Raw genomic sequence first — 19,905 nt, forward strand, 5'->3', positions numbered from 1 at the left:
TGTCCTTGAACTGCATCTCTTTTGATCTCTTACACTTCCTTATCTCTGTGACTCCCTCTCCCCTGATGCCCTGTCTGAAGAAGGGTCTCGACCTGAAATATCACTCATTCCTTTTATCCAGAGATGCTGCCTGTCCCACTGAGTCACTCCAGCATTTTGTGTCTATCTGTTGAGATCATTTTTTTTAGTGTACAGTTGGTTTTGCTTTTCCATTGGCATACGCAGCTCGTTCAACTGGTTAACACTTGGCAGTGGAGGGGTAAAAATGATCATGGATTCCTTTCAAGTCAAATTACTTTGAATCTCATTGAGGCTTTGCACAGCTTCAAGTTCTTGGCAATATATGGACAATGTTTGGTAAAAACCGCAGTTCTTCTCTGGCCTTTAGCGAACACCTGCATATCTCTGAAAATCTGACCTGGACCCAGCACATTGACGCAATCGTAAAGACTGCGCACCAACAACTTGACTTCCTGAGAAGTTCGAGGAGACTTGGTGTGTCGCCAAAGTACTCTGTAGAACCTCCACAGGTGTACAACCCAGAGCAGACTGACTGGTTGCAGCATGGCCTTTTTCAGTACCTCGAAATCCCGGGAACAAAGGAGGCTGCAGAAAGTGGAAGACGTTGGCAGGTCCATCATATGTACGGACCTCCCCAACCATCGAAGGGATGTACAGAAGGGTCTGCCTCAAAAAGGCAGCAAATATCATCAAGGATACATCAACATCACCCTGGCCATGCTCTCATCTCCTAGGACCATCAGGAAGAAGATACAGAGGCTGAAAATGATGACCTCCAGATTCTACAAAAGCATCTTCCTAGTAACCATCTTGTACAACGTTAACTAGAACCGTATCTCAGCAACTAGGATCTTTAGAAGGATGAGTAGGGATCTTATTGAAACATATAAGATAATTAGGGGATTGGACACATTAGAGGCAGGAAACATGTTCCCAATGTTGGGGGAGTCCAGAACAAGGGGCCACAGTTTAAGAATAAGGGGAAGGCCATTTAGAACGGAGATGAGGAAGAACTTTTTCAGTCAGAGAGTGGTTAAGGTGTGGAATTCTCCGCCTCAGAAGGCAGTGGAGGCCAGTTCGTTGGATGCTTTCAAGAGAGAGCTGGATAGAGCTCTTAAGGATAGCAGAGTGAGGGGGTATGTGGAGAAGGCAGGAACGGGGTACTGATTGAGAGTGATCAGCCATGATCGCATTGAATGGCGGTGCTGGCTCGAAGGGCTGAATGGCCTACTCCTGCACCTATTGTCTATTGATCTACCATGAACAGTTAGTTTAGTTTAGTTTAGAGATACGGCGTGGAAACAGGCCCTTCGGCCCACCGAGTCTTCACCGACCAGTGATTCCTGCACACACTAGGGACAATTTACACATACACCAAGCCAATTAACTACATACCTGTACGTCTTTGGAGTGTGGGAGGAAACCGAAGATCTTAAAGAAAACCCACGCGGTCACGGGGGGGAACGTACAAACTCCGTACAGACAGCACCCGTAGTCGGGATCGAACCCGGGTCCCCGGCACTGCAAGCGCTGTAAGGCAACAACTCTACCGCTGCGCCACCGTGCTGCACAAAACATTGTTTTGGTTGCTCCATGTACTTCAGTTTTGCTCTATTATGGTCTAATTATTAACATTGCATTAGTATAGTAGGAAAATAACTGCTGATGCTGGTACAAATCAACGGTATCACAAAATGCTGGAGTAACTCAGCGTGTCAGGCAGCATCTCAGGAGAGAAGGAATGGGTGGCGTTTCGGGTCGAGACCCTTCTTCAGACTGATTATTAGTGATTATTGTATATTTATTTCTGTGCTATTGGGATAATGGGCTGTAAAACTGCAGCTAGTATGAATTTCATTGTTCTGTTGATGGTACATATGACAATTAAACTCTTGACTCTTGAGTTCTGAGTTTCTCCTTGGTAATCTGTTGTCCAGTATCGATATTCAGCAACCGTAATCCATTCTATTTTAACACGCTTATTAAAAGATCACGTTTATTACTGCTTTGAGTTACCTAATTAAAAAAAAGCAGATGAAATAATTGACTGAAAAACAAAATACTTTAGAAGTTGTAAATATGAAATAAGATCAAAAAAATGCTGGAGTAACTCAACACGTCAGGCAGTATCTCTGGAGAATACGTATCATATCCCTGTTCTCAAGAAATGCTGCCCGACCTGCTGAGTTACTCCAGCACTTTGTGTCCTTTTGTGTACTAACCAGCATCTGCAGTTCTTTGTTTGTTCAATAAGGAAGTACGTCTCCCCCCCTCCCCCTTCTAAAATGAAAGGTTGAAGAAAAACCTACAGATATGAAGGTTGATGAGGTTAGATTTCCCATCTATAAAAACATCCTTTTGCAGTTTGCACATCTGAGACTGTTGTGAAACATCTGTTGTGAGTTGTGAAACATCTGTGCTTTTTAATGCATCTTAAAAATACCTTGATCAAAAAAATAAGAACTGCGCCCATATATTTCTCACCATTAGCTCATTGAAATCAGCGTTTCTTTCTGCAAAATTTATGTTCTGTTTGCTTGGACCTTCTGGTTTATAGTCCTTTTTATTGCAACATTTGAGATATGAATCTTAAATTCCCCTGTGAGAGAACAGCAGTAAATCAGTTGAGAAAGCAGAATCTGTTTCACTTGATGTTATTTTTTTCCCATCAGCGTGAAGTACAGTATAATTCCACTGCCTAACAGCCTGAACTTTAAATTGAGTGTCCTTTCTCTCGGAGCTAACGAGAACGTGCAGTAGAGAAAGATTGGTCACACTGCGCTTGTCGTACTCCTTAGGATGTCATTATTGCTCTTGATCTGAAGTTCTCAGCATTTACAATCAATGGGACCTTCAAGCCTTAACACACGTTTTTACTGGGTGATTATCTGAGCGCTGTTTTGTTTTATGCGATTATTACTATCTGCTCGAGTTCTAAAGCCCCTGATCAAAGCGTCGGTGCTGTCACAATATTGTTTCTTTTTAAATCAAAATCAGATTTTCACCCAAACGCAGCAATCTGATCTGGCTTTGATGCTGATGTGAATTAGAGACAACGACACCAAGCCGGGTTTGCACTGGAGTGCTTCTCGTAAGTGCAAATTTGGCCGTCCGAATGTAATAACACAAAACATAATGACATCTGATTTATATTATCAGCTTAAAAAGCTTTTTCAGTTGTAGTTTCAAAGGACCCTGGAGAACCATCACAATGACTGAGCACGTGATTGTGTCTATTATGCACCTTTCATATACTCATTCTAACATTCTGGTACACAGCCATTTATGAAAATAAGGTCACAAACGCAAATAGACTGTGGAGCAGAATAGATTCTGATGGTAACTGTGTGTGAGGAGCTAATTGGGAGTTTGAATGTGTGATTGTTCACCCTCTCCAGTTATCTGTGGGAATAAATTGAAAGGGTTGCATTCCCTAAAAATAAGGGATGTGCTTTCCATGTTGTGTTTTGACTAATATTTAATGAAGGAACCATTGGTGTCCGGAGGTTGACAGAAGGCCTTAAGGCCTTTGAGTCTGTACCAGTGCGTCACTAGATCAGAACCGGGTCAACTCTGTTGTCCAGCTTTCTCCTGGTAGACCCACTTAAATTATAAATAGTTCGTGAAACTTTCCCCAAATGGCGCAAAGCTTCCACAGCTAGTTCTGTCCCCTGCTCCAAAACTTAGACAATAGGTGCAGGAGTAGGCCATTCGGCCCATCGCGCCAGCACTGCCATTCACCGTGATCATGGCTGATCATCCACAATCAGTACCCCGTTCCTGCCTTCTCCCCATATCCCTTGACTCCGCTATCTTTAAGAACTCTTATCTAACTCTCTCTTGAAAGCATCCAGAGAGTTGGCCTCCACTGCCTTCTGGAGAAATTCAAAGAGAGACACAAGAAGCTGGAGTAACTCAGCGGGACAGGCAGCATCTCTGGAGAAAAAGGAATAGGTGACGTTTCGGGTTGAGACCTATCTTCAGACTTGCAAGTTTCCATTCAAGGGGGAGGTTGGAATTGGAAATAAGGAGCGCAAGTTGAAAGGGTGAGCCATTGAGACAGAGCCACGTTCTGCAGAAGGATTTGTCAAAGTGCATGGGACTTCTCCATGAGTACTGAGAGGCATTTCCTTTTGTGAAAGGAGCCAATGTGAATCAACATCAGCAGCGGTGGAAGTGTAAACACTAACTAAATCATCACTGCACTGATTGTTCATACACTTCGTGCCCCTGGTCTGTTCACTGACGTGGGGCTGCTTTGAAGCCCAGATTAGCAGCGAACATTCAGGAAACCGGTTTTACCCACCTATTCCAGAGCTGATTTATTTGGTACTTGCCTTTGAGAATGCGTTGGCTGTGATAGAATGTTTTTGCTGGAACCCTGACTGGAGCACTTTTCACCAAACGGGAGGGGGTGTTGTCGTTATTAATCACTGCTGGAGAAATATCCCTGCTTCCTGATTTATCGCAGTTTGATCGTTGCTTAAAATCCCACACTGTTTCCAATATTTATCGCGTCTCCGTTTCATTTTGATGGTCGCTGGCAGCACCCAGGCCATCAGTAGCCAGAAAAAACAAAATTCTTGCAGCAAAGGCAGTTTCAGCACCTCTCGGATTATATTAATGACTGTTCTAATGCATGGGGTTGGCTGTGCAGTTCACTGATTTACTACTGTCCTCTTGGAAACTCAAGTCCTTGTATCCTGAGGGCAAACACTTGGGACTACTTTTCTGTTTAAAAAAAAAAAAAAAAGAGTTTCCTGACACTTGTCTCTTTCTATTTCTTGCCGTGAGTTATTTGGCGGTGCAGTTGGGAGCTGGCTGACGTGGCTGGTGAATAATGCCGTGCCTGTACCCGATTGTACCGTGTGGTCGGCCGAGGTAGGACTTGCAGGGTGCAGCGAAGACAGGTTGGCTTGACGTTGCATCAGATGAGACCGCGTTCATCCTCGTCCTTCCACGCTGACTGATTGCTTGCTCCCGGAAACACGAGGCTAGCTCTGCAGCGACGTTGATTCAAAGAAACAATCATCCACAAAGTGCTGGAGTAACTCAGCGGGTCAGACAGCATCACTGGAGAACAGGGATAGGTGATGTTTCGGGTCGGGACACTTCTTCAGACTGAATTACTGAGGTACTCCAGCACCTGTGTCTTTCTTAAAAGAGTTTTTAAGGATACAGCCCTTCGGCCAACTGAGTCCTCTCCAACCAGCGTTCCCCGTACATTAACACTATCCTACACACACTAGGGAGAATTTACACTTCAGTCTGAAGAAGGGTCTCGACCCGAAACGTCTCCCATTCCTTCTCTCCAAAGATGCTGCCAGACCCGTTGAGTTACTCCAGCATTTTGTGACACCTTCGATTTGTACCAGCATCTGCAGTTATTTTCCTCTCCAGTTGAACATGTGACTTTAATCTCAATCTAGTCAATTTCCACAGTTCCCTGCCCCAAAGCCTTCATATTTCTTCCAGAGGGCGGTGGCCAGAATTCGACAAAAGCTCGGGTTGAGGCCAAACCAGTGTTTTGCAAAGCTGCAGCCTTCTGCTTTGTGACTACAATGAATCTGAAATTTAAAAAAAAGACAGGAAATACCGGGAACATTCAGTGACCAGACCAGGTCCCTGAAGAGAGAAACAAAGTTAGCTGCGTAGTAATTAATCCCTTTGCACAACCCCAAAGCAAAGGTGTCCTGCTGATGGAAAACTCCACAAAGAGAAAAAAACATAGCATTCATTTCAGGTATCGTGATACTCCTTTGGGAAACCTGGCTGCTATTCATTGAGTGGGATTTTCATTTGTTTCATTATGTGGAATTGCGTGTCGCTTGCAAGGTCAGCATTTATTATGGAGATGCAAGGAACTGTAGATACTGGAATCTTGAGAAAAAAGCAGAATGCTGTGGAAACAGGCCCTTCGGCCCAACTAGCCCATGCTGGCCAACATGTCCCAGCGACACTAGTCCCACCTGCCTGCGTTTGGTCCATATCCCTCCAAACCTGTCCGATCCGTGTACCTGTCTGTTTCTTAAACATCGGGATAGTCCCTGCCTCGACTATCTCCTCTGGCAGCTGGTTCCGTACGCCCACCACCCACTAGAATAGACAATAGACTATAGGTGCAGGAGTAGGCCATTCGGCCCTTCGAGCCAGCACCACACTTCAATGTGATCATGGCTGATCATTCTCAATCAGTACCCCGTTCCTGCCTTCTCCCCATACCCCTATCAAATCAGATTCCTATCAAATCTTTTCCCCTTCACCTTGAACCGATGTCCTCTGGTCGTCGATTCCCCTACTCTGGGCAAGAGACTCTGTGCATCTACCCGATCTATTCCTCTCTTGATTTGTATGTCCTAAAGGCCGCCTGCTGTAGGCGAGAACAGTACCAATATTTGTAGAAATGCGAGTTGGTCTCCGAGATCTTCGGTTTCCTCCCACACTCCAAAGACGTACAGGTATGTAGGTTAATTGGCTGGGTAAATGTAAAAATTGTCCCTAGTGGGTGTAGGATAGTGTTAATGTACGGGGATCGCTGGGCGGCACGGACTTGGAGGGCCGAAAAGGCCTGTTTCCGGCTGTATATATATGATATGATATGATATGAGACTCGGGCAAGGCAAGGTCCCAGTGAAGTACTTACTTGATGCAGAGTCTGGTTTGAAGCCGCATCCATGCAGGGCAGTATTTAAACACCGGAGATATTTCACACCGCAGCGGAACAGACTTCTCAGTCTTCCAACTTCCTGTTATGAAATGGAGCTCTTCAGCCATGTGGTCAACTGAAGATTTAACATCGGACTCTTGCATTTGATCTAAAACGGAGCCAGCAGTCCAAATATTATTTTTTTTTGCAACCATTATTTATCCAACATTGGAAAAATAGCAGTCAGACGCGGTTTATTTTTCTACCTGGAGCTAAACTCCCCCAAGATGTTTGGGTCCAAGTCTCTGCACATCGCACTTTGCACTCCACATGGAAAAGCCAAATGCTTGTCCAGGCTTTGAAACATCTGCTCAGCCCGCCCGGTTTTACTTTGTGAACTGTGCGATGCGAAGCACTCTTACTCATTGTTGCTTGGAACGTTTCCAAGCTTTTGTCCTGCGATTTCTTTCCCCCCCCGAATTTTTCCCACCCTCATCAGTTGCTTTCTGGGCAGAGCTGAAGGTTACACCACGAACACAATCGCCATTATTAGTTTTAGAGATACAGCACGCAAACAGACCATTCGGCCCACCGAGTCCGCGCTGACCGGCGATCCCCGCGCACTAACACTACCCCACACCCACGAGGGGCCATTTACAATTTTACCAAGCCAAATAACCTACAAACCCGTACGTCTTTGTAGTTTGGGAGGAAACCGGAGCTCCCGGAGAAAACCCACGCAGGTCACGTGGAGAATGTACAAACTCTGTACAGGCAGCACCCACGGTCATGATCGAACCCGGGTCTCTGGCGCTGTAAGGCAGCAACTCTACCGCTGCGCCACCGTGCCACCATCTTCATATTATTGAGCCAGTCTTGAGTTGCCTCGTGGTCCAGAACCAGTGGGTGTTCATTGGAGACCTTTGAACTCTCTTTAATCGGACTTCAATGTTATATCCTTACGCTAAATGTCGTACACGTTATCCTTGATCTGTGCACTGTGGACGGCTTGACTGCATTCATGTAAAGCATAAGAAAATAACTGCAGATGCTGGTACAAATCGATTTATTCACTCGACCCGAAACGTCACCCATTCCTTCTCTCCCGAGATGCTGCCTGACCTGCTGAGTTACTCCAGCCTTTTGTGAATAAATTCATGTAAAGCATTTTGTTTGACTGGATAGCGCTAAAGCTAAAGCATTTTAACTGTACCTCGATACACGTGATGATAATTAACTAAACTAAATTAAAATGGCAAATATGGGCAGATGTGAAGCAGTAATTATGAGCACATTAGACAGGCAACCACCAGGATCTTTACAGATGCATTTACGAAGATCATTTTATTTTCGCAGGCCTCCAAAGTATTACTAAGCAACTCTCTTGGATGAGCACAACACAGGGAATAAGACTAATGAGCAAAGAAAATGACTGACAAAACACTGATGTCTTTTTTACCCAGAGATTAGGAATTCATCGACAGTACGAAGAATTTCTTGGTCAGGCACATCCTGAAGTGTACAGAATACTGCCCCATCCAATTGAATCTAACGAGTAGGTTAGTTTATTATTGTCACGTGCACCGAGGTACAGTGAAAGGCTTTTGTTTGTGTGCTCATAAATAAGGTCATAAGGAATGGGAGTAGAATTAGGCCATTCGGCCCGTCAAGTCTACTCCGCCATTCAATCACGGCTGATCTGTCTCTCCCTCCCAACCCCATTCTCCTGCCTTCTCCCCACAACCTCTGACACCCGCACTAATCAAGAATGAGCCATCCAGTGAAAGAAAGGAATATACACGAATATTCCCAAGATTCCTCACTGTTGTCGTCGAGTGTTGTTTGACAACACTCATAGCTACACTGGATCCAATGGATCTCGTTGTGAGTCAGTTTGTTACTTCTGTCACTGATTTTGTAGATCATGAGTGTAGTTCCCACTCCAGTGGTGGTGAGTGTCCTCCCACAAAGTACAGGGGGGTTGATGGCCTGTCGATGTTTTGGGTGGCATACATGTTAAGCAGAGGTCGCATCTTTCTGGGCAGAGCTGAAGGTTACACGGTAGCGCAGCGGTAGAGTTGCTGCTTTACAGCGAATGCAGCGCCGGAGACTCAGGTTCGATCCTGACTACGGGTGCTGCATTGTAAGGAGTTTGTACGTCCTCCCCGTGACCTGCGTGGGTTTTCTCCGAGATCTTCGGTTTCCTCCCACACTCCAAAGATGTACAGGTATGTAGGTTAATTGACTGGGTAAATGTAAAAAATTGTCCCTAGTGGGTGTAGGATAGTGTTAATGTGCGGGGGTCGCTGGGCGGCACGGACTTGGTGGGCCGAAAAGGCCTGTTTCCGCGCTGTATATATATGATATGATATATGATATGATATGATATGATATGAACACAATCGCCATTTTGTTTGCTCTGTAAAGCGTCTTTGAGTTTCCTGAAAAGCGCTATATAAATTAAATGTATTATTATTATTATTATTATTATCTGCTCTCTCAGAACGTAGAACAACGCAACACCTGAACCACCATGCATGTGCTAAACACGATACAAATTTAATCTAATCTCTGCCGACACGTGATCCATATCGCTCCATTCTCCACAAACCCATGTGCCTATCGAAAAGCCTCTTCATCATCACTATCGTATCTGCCTCCACCACCACCCATGGCAATGCGTTCCAGGCACCCACACTCTTTACAAAATAGAATTGTCCTGCTCATCTCCTTTACATTTTGCCTCCGTCACCTTAAAGCTAGATTTGAAGTTGAACGAGCAAGAATTCTCCCTGGTGCCTTGGTCCATATTTGTTGCTCAGCGAACATCGTTGAAATAGAATATCTTGGATGGTGGGAACTAATAAATTGGATACTCGGTACCCTGCACGACAACACTGTTCGTAAGCTAAGGGGCTTTGAGGCAACCTGACATCAGGCAAACACTGTATAAATAGAACGTAGACACAGAAATGGCGGCGCTGCCCTAGCAGCTGCGGCTCACCTGCGGTCCATTTGTCTTTGTGTTTTTGTTGTTTTTTTGTCTTAATTGTAGTTGTGATGTGGTGTTTTTGTGTTTGTGTACTATGTGTGTATGTGGGGGGGAGGGGGGGAACTGTAAAATTGTAAATAGGTGTCCCTTCCGAACTGAGACCCGACCTTTGTGTTCTGGGTCGGGTCTCCGTTCCTGCTGCGGCCTACCATCGGCCCAACTCCTGGAGCTGGCGGCCTCCAGGGCTCCGGTTCGCAGAGTCCGCAGACCGGACTCACCATCAGCGGAGCCGGCTGTCCTCGGAGGCTGTGGGAGCGGCTGCGACTCGCCTTAGGCTCGGGCCGCGTGGATGCCGACATCGGGAGTTCCGGCAGCGGCAGCGTGTTCGCCCGCCCCAGATCGCGGGGCTTGGGGCGCGGACATTTCACCGTCCGGCGCGGCCTAAGATAGGCCACGGGATTTTTCTCTGCTGGGCGGGGGCTTCAATGTCGGGAGCCACGACCGCCCCGACGTGCAGCAACAGCGGCAGCGTGTTCGCCCGCCCCGGATCGGACTTATCATCGGCAGAGCCGGCCGTCTTCGGAGGCTGCGGGAGCGGCTGCGACTCGCCTTAGGCTCGGGCCGCTGCGGACCGTCCGGCGTGGCCTGCAACCACAACAACCTGACCGCGGGAGAAGACGGCAGGAGAAGGGAAAGACATTGTGGCCTTCCATCACAGTGAGGAGAGGACTGGAGGAGACTCACTGTGATGGATGTTTCTTTGATGGATGTTTCTTTTTTTGTGTGTTTTTGGGGTTGTGTAATTTTAATGCCTATTTAATGCTTTTATTGTTGGACTGTGGGTGACTGAATTTCGTCCAATTTGGATGACAAATAAAGCTATCTTGAATCTTGAATCTCTTGAAAGCTGGAGTAACTCAGCGGGCCAAGCAGCATCTCTAGCAAGAAGGAATGGGTGACGTTTCGGGTCGAGACGTCTGAAGAAGGGTCTCGACACGAAAAACGTCACCCATTCCTTCTCTCCAGAGGTGTTGCCTGGCCCGCTGAGTTACTCCAGGTTTTCAGCCTATCTGCAGTTTAAACCAGCATCTGCAGTTCCTTCCTACACTGTGTAAATAGAGTTATTCACAAAATGCTGGAGTAACTCAGCAGGTCGGGCAGCATCTCGGGAGAGAAGGAATGGGTGACGTTTCGGGTCGAGACCCTTCTTCAGAGTCTGTGTAAATAGAGTCTGTGTAAATAGATTCTGTGCTCTTCAGTGAATTTGTTTGTCAACTCGTGGGTTTGTCAATTTGTGGTCAGGGTTGTACCGAAGACTGCTCGACCTAAAAAGCAGAGTTGAGAATATCCCAGCTAACTTCCCCCAGGACTTTTGTGGCATTAATGGGAGCGGCCGTTAAGACATCACTATGGGTTGGATCGCCGTCATCAGATTTCACTTTGGATGTTTCACAATGGCAAAATGTTCCCTCAGAACAACAGTGAAGAAATCCAAAAGAAGTTGTACGCTTGGTTGACTAGTGTTAGCCGATCGCCACGAGTATTTGTAAACTTTGCTTCTCGAGTGGGAGTCAAGCTACAGTCTGCTGTAGGTTAGTGTTTATTTTTGGAGTTAACAGCGCTGGTTTATGTTGGCCAACGCTCTGCTTGAACCATTGTGGATTGAGGAATGTGAGAAATCTGTACTTTTAGTATGAAGGGCCTGTGAAGGAAAGCATGTTCACCATGTTTATATTGACAGACTGGCTCATGAATACTTGCGGTGTGATCGTAAAAAATATTGCATATTGATAGGAGCTGGCACCATGGGTCTGTTAGCATTTCTTGACTGAATGCTGAATTGAGGAATACCATGTGGGAGGTTTGACCCAGTTGATAATTTTATTTGCTCGTCTCATGCCTTCTCTTCCTCTTCCAAGCTTTTTAACTCCTTACTAGACCAAGTGGACCCGTTGGGCCCAAGCCTCTCCTGCATTGGTGCAGCACCCTCTCCTCCCCCCCCCCCCTTCTTCCCCCCCTCCCCTCCCTCCCCTCTCCTCCCCCTCTCCTCCTCCTCCCCCCTCCCTCCCCCTTCAGTCTTTCCTTTACTTTCGGGTCGGGATATGTCTTCGGACCAAAATACTTGGGTCCTTCCAAAATGAGAATGACAAATTTCTTGATTTCTCTTTTAATAACCCCTAAATTTAGTTATGGCAAACTCAGTTTGCATTCCCAAAATTTGGCAAAATCTAACTTCTAGACCAATGTAAATCCAATCCCACTGATCCCTCATTCTCCCGCTGAATGGCCGTTCGGGCTGAACCGTGTCCCACAGAGGAGTGGACAGTGCCTCCTTCTGGACCGGAGCGGCATTACCCGAATGAAAGAAGATGCTGTACAGTACTCTGCTCTGCAGCAAATCTGCCACTTAGCACTTCATATAGTGGCTTTCCCTGTAGCCCAAGCTGTTTAGACAGCTGCAAACTTTGATTTGCTCTGATGCGTAATGTGCCATTAACCAACCAAAGGGGCACTTTATTGAAAATGAAAGTAGAGGCCTTCTTAACATAAGGCTAATTTGCATATTTTGCCTTCAGAGTCAGAAAGCTGACAAATTGATTCTTCCGGGATATTAAATGTGCATTATATTTATTCAAATGAACTCTTTTGGGATACTAAAAACGCATCACATGTCATTTTCTAACCCTTGAGGCCTAATTAAGTTGAGCAGCCGATGCATCACATCATAATTTTAGAATAACTGGTTTTAAAAGTTTGTCACTCCAGCTTAGGGGTAGCACAAATGGCAAATAAGATCGCTTTAGTGTTGTATTTAACAGGTCTGTCACTACCAATTGCTTTTATAGTCGTATTTCATCGGCGGAGAGAAGGTACCTTTGTAGTCAGAATATTGCCAGCTGGAAAACTGGGACTGCACATTGCTGATGTTGCTCATACATGAAACAAGCTAAAGACAAATCAGCTGGATCTTTTGTTTTAATCTCTGGGGGAACACACTCTCTGGTCGTAAAAGGTTGAAGATTCCCCCTCCCACCAGTTCCCCAACATTAACTTCCGAATCCTTTTGATCAAAGTATGCGGTCACGATGGCGCAGCGGTAGAGTTGCTGCCTTACAGCGAATGCAGCGCAGGAGACCCGAGATCGATCTCGACTAGGGGTGCTGCTGTCTGTACGGAGTTTGTACGTTCTCCCCGTGACCTGCGTGGCTTATAGACAATAGACAATAGACAATAGGTGCAGGAGTAGGCCATTCAGCCCTTCGAGCCAGCACCGCCATTCAATGCGATCATGGCTGATCACTCTCAATCAGTACCCCGTTCCTGCCTTCTACCCATACCCCCTCACTCCGCTATCCTTAAGAGCTCTATCCAGCTCTCTCTTGAAAGCATCCAACGAACTGGCCTCCACTGCCTTCTGAGGCAGAGAATTCCACACCTTCACCACTCTCTGGCTGAAAAAGTTCTTCCTCATCTCCGTTCTAAATGGCCTACCCCTTATTCTTAAACTGTGGCCCCTTGTTCTGGACTCCCCCAACATTGGGAACATGTATCCTGCCTCTAATGTGTACGGATCTCTGGGATCTTTGGTTTCCTCCCACACTCCAAAGACGTACAGGTATTGGCTTGGTAAATGTTAAAAAAAAGTCCCTAGTGGGTATAGGATAGTGTTAATGTGCGGGGATCGCTGGTCGGCGTGGACCCGGTGGTGCCGAAAGGGCCTGTTTCCGTGCTGTACCTCTAAACTAAAATGCATGCATCAAGTCAAGTTGAGTTTATGGTCATATTCGTGAGCATGGTGCTGTGAAGATACAGTGTAGTTCTGGCAATGCAAACTGAACTTTCAAGTTGCAGCCTATTTTATTGAATCAGTGATCGGAGAATTCATCCCAAAGTCAGAAAAACGACCTTTGGAGTTTAGACTTTAGAGATACAGCGTGGAAACTGGCCCTTCCGCCCAACCAGTCTGAGCCGGCCAGCACCAACACTATCCTACACACGAGGGGCAAGTTCCAATTTTTTACCGATGCCAATTAAGCGACAAATCTGTACCCCTTTGGAGTGTGGGAGGAAACCGGAGCACCCGGAGAAAATCTACGCAGGTCATGGGGGGAACGTACAAACAGCACCCGTGGTCAGGATCGAACCCGGATCTCTGGCGCTGTAAGGCAGCAACTCTACCGCTGCGCCACCGTGCTGACCTATAAATCTGATATCAGAACACCATCGACGATGTATGTCCATTTCTTGGAGGTTTAGTCAACTAATGTGAAGCGAGAAGTATTGAAGTGTAATGAGAATGTAATTCAATTTTGAATTAAAAGAGAATCCAAAGACAATCTTCCAGACTCTGGGATTGTTCTGAATGGTAACAATGTCAGCTGTTAAAAAAAATCCATAAACAGGATACAAAGCTCAGTGTAGTGCGAGATTTTGTACAATTTGAGTGAATACATTCCTCCTGTCACGCACCCTGGAAACTTTTAGAATTTCAACAAATGATTAAATTAAAATACTTAGGTATCACAAAATGCTGGAGTAACTCAGCAGGTCAGGCAGCACCTAGGAGAGAGGGAATGGGTGACGTTTCGGGTCAAGACCCTTCTTCAGACCCATTCCCTCTCTCCTAGATGCTTCCTGACCCGCTGAGTTACTCCAGCATTTTGTGATACCTTCAAATTGTACCAGCATCTGCAGTTATTTTCCTACACAAATTAAAATACTTGCTCATCTATAATTTAGAATTACAATTTTCATGATTTTATGAAACTTGTCTCCAAATATCACAGGCCTACCGGAAGATTCTAAGATTCTTAATATTTTTTCTGTTCTCTCTCTTAATGTTTTGCACTTAAAAAAACCCCAGTATCTTTCCCTTTTCAGAACTCATGACTCCACAGATTATAAGCTTAGACATGATAGTGATCAAGTCCCCGGTATGGGTTTGAATGCACAGTCTGTTACCCAGAATAGGGGAGTGGAAAACTGGAGAACGCAGGTTTAAGGTGAGAGAGGAAACTTTTAATAGGATCCTGTGGGGCAACATTTTCACACAGAGATGGAATGAGCTGCCAGAGGAGGTAGTTGGGGCAAGTACCATAAAAAGATTTAAAATATATATCTGGACAGGTGCATAGATAGGATAGTTTTGGAGGGATATGGGCCAAGCGCATTTAGGTGGGGCTAGTGTAGATGGGGCAATTTGGTTGGCATGGGCAAGTTGGGATAAAGGGTCATGTTTCCATGCTGTTTGACTACATGGCTCCAACCGTTGACTCTGCCTGAGAGCCCTCGAATTGTCGTATTGAGCAACATTCTTCCTGAAATAATGAATATGCATTCCAATACTGCCTTCAATTTAGCGTAGAGCAGACGTTTGCAATATTAGGTCAATTGCCTGATCTCTTAGTCTGGGTGGAATCTGTGGAGGGAATAGGAGAGTAAAATCTGAAGAAAATGTACATGTCAAATAAACTAGTAACAAAAATGCTTCGCCCAAAAACTGTTCCTTGTTGCTGTTTTGTTTCTGGCCTATATGCTTGCAAATGCTGCTCGCTGGCTGTTCCTTTGACAAGCACTGGCTTATGATATTTGCAAGCAACCAAGCCCAGAAGGCTGCGTTTCAGGGAATCAAGGGATATGGGGAAATAGCAGGGACGGGGTACTGACTTTGGATGATCAGCCATGATCACAGTGAATGGCGGTGCTGGTTCGAAGGGCCGAATGGCCTAATTCCACTCCTATTCCTTACGACCTTATACTATAGACAATAGACAGTAGGTGCAGGAGGAGGCCATTCGGCCCTTCGAGCCAGCACCGTCATTCAATGTGATCATGGCTGATCATTCTCAATCAGTACCCCGTTCCTGCCTTCTCCCCATACCCCCTGACTCTGCTATCCTTAAGAGCTCTATCTAGCTCTGTCTTGAATGCATTCAGAGAATTGGCCTCCACTGCCTTCGGAGGCAGAGAATTCCACAGATTCACAACTCTCTGACTGAATTTTTTTTTCCTCATCTCAGTTCTAAATGGCCTACCCCTTATTCTCAAACTGTGGTCCTATACTGTATGAATTTATTCAAAAGTTTTAGTTTTGGTTTTAGTTTGAGTCATTTTGATGACTACATGGCTTTCAGAGCGGGCTGCAAACCAAAATAGGTTGTTCTTGAGTGTGTGCACTTTCACACATTAGATTATTCCTGTAAAGATGTTTTTGAAAAGAACTATCTATCTTTTTCACAAAAGGATAGGAAGAGCTGGAGTAAGTCAGCAAGTCCAGCAGCATCTCTGGAGAACATGGATGGGTGAGAGTCTTCAGTCTCTCTGGAGACTCTGTCAGTCTAAGTAAGGGTCTCGACCCAAAACGTCACCTATCTGTGTTATAGGCAATAGACAATAGGTGCAGGAGTAGGCCATTCAGCCCTTCGAGCCAGCACCGCCATTCAATGCGATCATGGCTGATCACTCTCAATCAGTATCCCGTTCCTGCCTTCTCCCCATGTTCTCCAGACATGACCTGCTAAGTTACTCCAGCACTTTGTGCCCTTTTGTGCATTAACCAGCGTCTGCAGTTCTTTGTTTCTCCATCTGACTGTCATTGTTCTGTTCTCTCCACAGTTGCTCCCTTCAGTGTCAGTGCACTAACAACAAATGAAACCCGCGATGCAAGGGGACCGAATGTCCACAAGATATCAGGGTTAGAACGGAGCCAGGAGAAAAGCCAGGAAGGACCCAAAGACCATCTGCTTGGGCTTGCTGTGGCCAAGGAGCCTGCTCCCCAGGCTCAGAGCCAATCCCAACCCCAATCACAATCCCAACCCCAACCACAATCCCAACCCCAACCACCATCCCAAATAAAACACTGCTCCCCACTTCCAGTGCAGACTCAGCTGGCACAGTTCCCTCCCCACTCTCAGCCAAAGGCCTCCGCACCATCCCAGGCTCCATCCCTCGGCCAAACCCAGTCGCAGCCCCTCCTCCAGCCCCAGACCCTCCTCCCGTCCCAGACACTCCTCTCTTCCCAGCCTCTCCACCCTTCGCAGCCCCTCCTGCCGACCCAGTCTGTGCCCGTCCCACAATCCCAACCTCAGCCCCAATCCCTACCTCAGCCCCCGGCCCAGGTCCAGCATCAACCCCCCCAGCACCAGCCCCACACCCCCCAGCATCAGTCTCACCCTCACCCTCAGCCGCCATCTCCAGCCCAGCCTCTCCTTCAGGCTCAGCTTCCATCACGACCAACGTCTCGCAACCTCCCGCAAGCTCTGTCTGTCTACAGCAGCAGCCTGAGCCTGAATAGCATAAGGTGAGCCTTTGAAATTGTTGTAACTCATTGCGTGTTTGTGTGTGTGTGTGTGGGTGTGTGGGTGTGTGTGTGTGTGTGTGCATGTGGGTGTGTGTGTGTGTGTGCGTGTGTGTGTGTGCGTGATCTGAAGATGCCGAAATACACCCGAAAAGCTCCAGCAAGCGAATGTACTCATTGCAAACTCCCGCTCACTTTATACTCAACGTCTGTATGAATTCAGCATTAGGTGCCTGAGGTCTGAATAATCCGCCGTGAGGCATTCATATTCGATATGTTTGTGCATGAAGCAAATGGGAGAAAAAACATTTCCTCAGATATAAATGGGATATGGTGTAAAAAATGTTGGGGGTTGAGCAGGAGACGAACATATAAACGTAGAAAATAGGTGCAGGAGGAGGCCATTCGGCACTTCGAGCCAGCACCGCCATTCATTGTGATCATGGCTGATCATCCACAATCAGTAACCCATGCCTGCCTTCTCCCCATATCCCTTGATTCCACTAGCCCCGAGAGCTCTATCTAACTCTCTCTTAAATTTATCCAGTGAATTGGCCTCCACTGCCCTCTGCTCACGGCAGAGAATTCCACAAATTCACAACTCTCTGGGTGGAATAGTTCCTTCTCACCTCAGTTTTAAATGGTCTCCCCTTTATTCTAAGACTGTGTGGTCCCTGGTTCTGGACTCCCCCAACATATTTTAGATTTAGATTTAGAGATACAGCGCGGAAACAGGCCCTTCGGCCCACCGAGTCCGCGCCGCCCAGCGATCCCCGCACATTAACACTATCCTACACACACTAGGGACAATTTTTACATTTACCCAGTCAATTACCTATATACCTGTACGTCTTTGGAGTGTGGGAGGAAATCGAAGATCTCGGAGAAAACCCACGCAGGTCACGGGGAGAACGTACAAACTCCGTACAGACGGCGCCCATAGTCAGGATCGAACCTGAGTCTCCGGCACTGCATTCGCTGTAAGGCAGCAACTCTACCGCTGCGCCACTGTGCACATTGGGAAAATTTTCCTGCATCCAGCTTGTCCAGGACCTCGGATGATTCTGGGCGGGTTCCCGATTCCGCGACGGGTTGACCAGGTCTGCTGCTAGTGTTTGGCCACGGCTTGCTGGGGAGATTCTGCCAACACGCACGGCTCAATGGCAGCTTTAGACTATATTCACCAGGACTAAATGTCTTTCGGCAGAGGGTGCTGAATGTGCGGAATTCTTCACCACAGAAGGCTGCGGAGGCCAAGTCTGTGGATATTTTTGAGGCAGAGATAGATAGATTCTTGATTAGTGTAGGTGTCACAGATCATGGGAAGAAGGCAGGAGAATGGGGTTCGGAGGGAGAGATAGATCAGCCATGATTGAATGGCGGAGTAGACTTGATGGGCCGAATGGCCTAATTCTACTCCTATTTATGACCTTCTGAGAGTTTAGTTTTAGTTTTTCAAATTATTAAGGGATTGGACAAGCTAGATGCAGGAAACATGTTGGGGGAGTCCAGAACTAGGGGCCACAGTTTAAGAATAAGGCGTAGGCCATTTAGGACTGAGATGAGGAAAAACCTTTTCACCCAGAGAGTTGTGAATCTGTGGAATTCTCTGCCTCAGAAGGCAGTGGAGGCCGATTCACTGGATGCATTCAAAAGATAGTTAGATAGAGCTTTAAGGGCTAGCGGAATCAAGGGATATGGGGAGATGGCAGGAACGGGGTATTGATTGTGGATGATCAGCCATGATCACATTGAATGACGGTGCTGGCTCAAAGGGCTGAATGGCCTACTCCTGTACCTATTTTCTGTTAATATTTTAGAGATACAGCGTGGAAGTAGGCCCTTCGGCCCACCGAGTCTGTGCCGGCCAGCGGTCCCCGCACATTAACACTATCCTACTAAAACTAAAAACTAGAGGGATATTGGCCAAACGCAGGCAGATTGGACTTGTGTAGATGGGACATGTTGGCCGGAGTGCGCACGATGGGCCGAAGGGCCTGTTTCCACGCTGTGAGGCCCTATGACTCTCCATGACTCTAATTTAAATATCAGTGTGACCAGTTGAGGTATTGAGTGGAAACCGCCTGTGGTACTGGTTAATTGATGTTATTTGTGCTTTGTGTTCCTCTGCCTCTTTCGTCAGCAGCAGCAGAAGCAGCACTCCAGTCAAGCCTCACGCCCCTCCTGCGCCTCACATCGCCCATCATCCGCCCGCTCCCAGCTTCTCCTTGCCTCTGGGGGCCCACAATACGTCGCACACCTTCACGCCGAGTCTGCAGCCTGCCAACCACCCGCACCACCCCACCATGTTTGCCCCACACACGGCCCTGCCACCGCCTCCTCCTCTGACATCAAGTGCACTTCAGGTTCAAGGGCATCCTGCCGGCGCTGGCTATTCTGGTAAGTGGCATTCTTCCTGGAAGTCCCCCCTTCAACACATTGACCCGAAGCCAACGCACTTGACAATGAAACATTCTCGACTGCCTTCAAGGAGTCACAGCTGCTCCTCGACTTGCGATGCTTCAACTTACGATATGTCGACTGTACTACAATGCAAAAGCGATACACATTCAGTGGAAACCGTACTTGCAATTTCGAATTTTGACTAGCGATACGCGTTTTTGACTTACAACATTTTCGATTTACGATGGGTTTATCGGAACATAACCCCTTCGTAAGTCGAGGAGCGTCTCTACTTTGTTGGTCATGTTGTGCTTTCATTATGGTGCTTGGAGCACTAATTGATAAGGGATTCATAATAAGCAAGGATCCTCTGGGCTTTCTTGGCACTTTGCCCACAAAAGCCAGAGAGCAGTGCTGAACTACCATCTACCTTTTTGATGACCCTCGGACTATCCTTGATCGGACTTTGTGTGTAGGAAAGAACTGCAGATGCAGGTTTAAGTCGAAGATAGACACTGGAATTTAGAAGGATGAGAGGGGATCTTA

General features: G+C 46.7%; 1 protein-coding gene across 8 annotated transcripts in view; it reads left to right on the forward strand.

Moving 5' to 3' along the window:
* Positions 1-19,905, forward strand: part of auts2a (activator of transcription and developmental regulator AUTS2 a) — a 1,063,027-nt gene that overhangs the window by 988,711 nt on the left and 54,411 nt on the right. For 6 of the 8 annotated variants that reach the window (XM_078422734.1, XM_078422736.1, XM_078422739.1 and 3 more), the window contains 2 exons: positions 16,275-16,959; positions 19,100-19,356. In XM_078422734.1, the coding sequence (XP_078278860.1) occupies positions 16,275-16,959; positions 19,100-19,356 (942 nt within the window). The remainder of the gene's footprint in view (positions 1-16,274; positions 16,960-19,099; positions 19,357-19,905) is intronic. The other 2 variants (XM_078422735.1, XM_078422741.1) reach the window with 1 other exon arrangement.

Source organism: Rhinoraja longicauda, chromosome 26, assembly GCF_053455715.1.
Source record: "Rhinoraja longicauda isolate Sanriku21f chromosome 26, sRhiLon1.1, whole genome shotgun sequence".
Classification (NCBI taxonomy): Eukaryota; Metazoa; Chordata; class Chondrichthyes; order Rajiformes; family Arhynchobatidae; genus Rhinoraja; species Rhinoraja longicauda.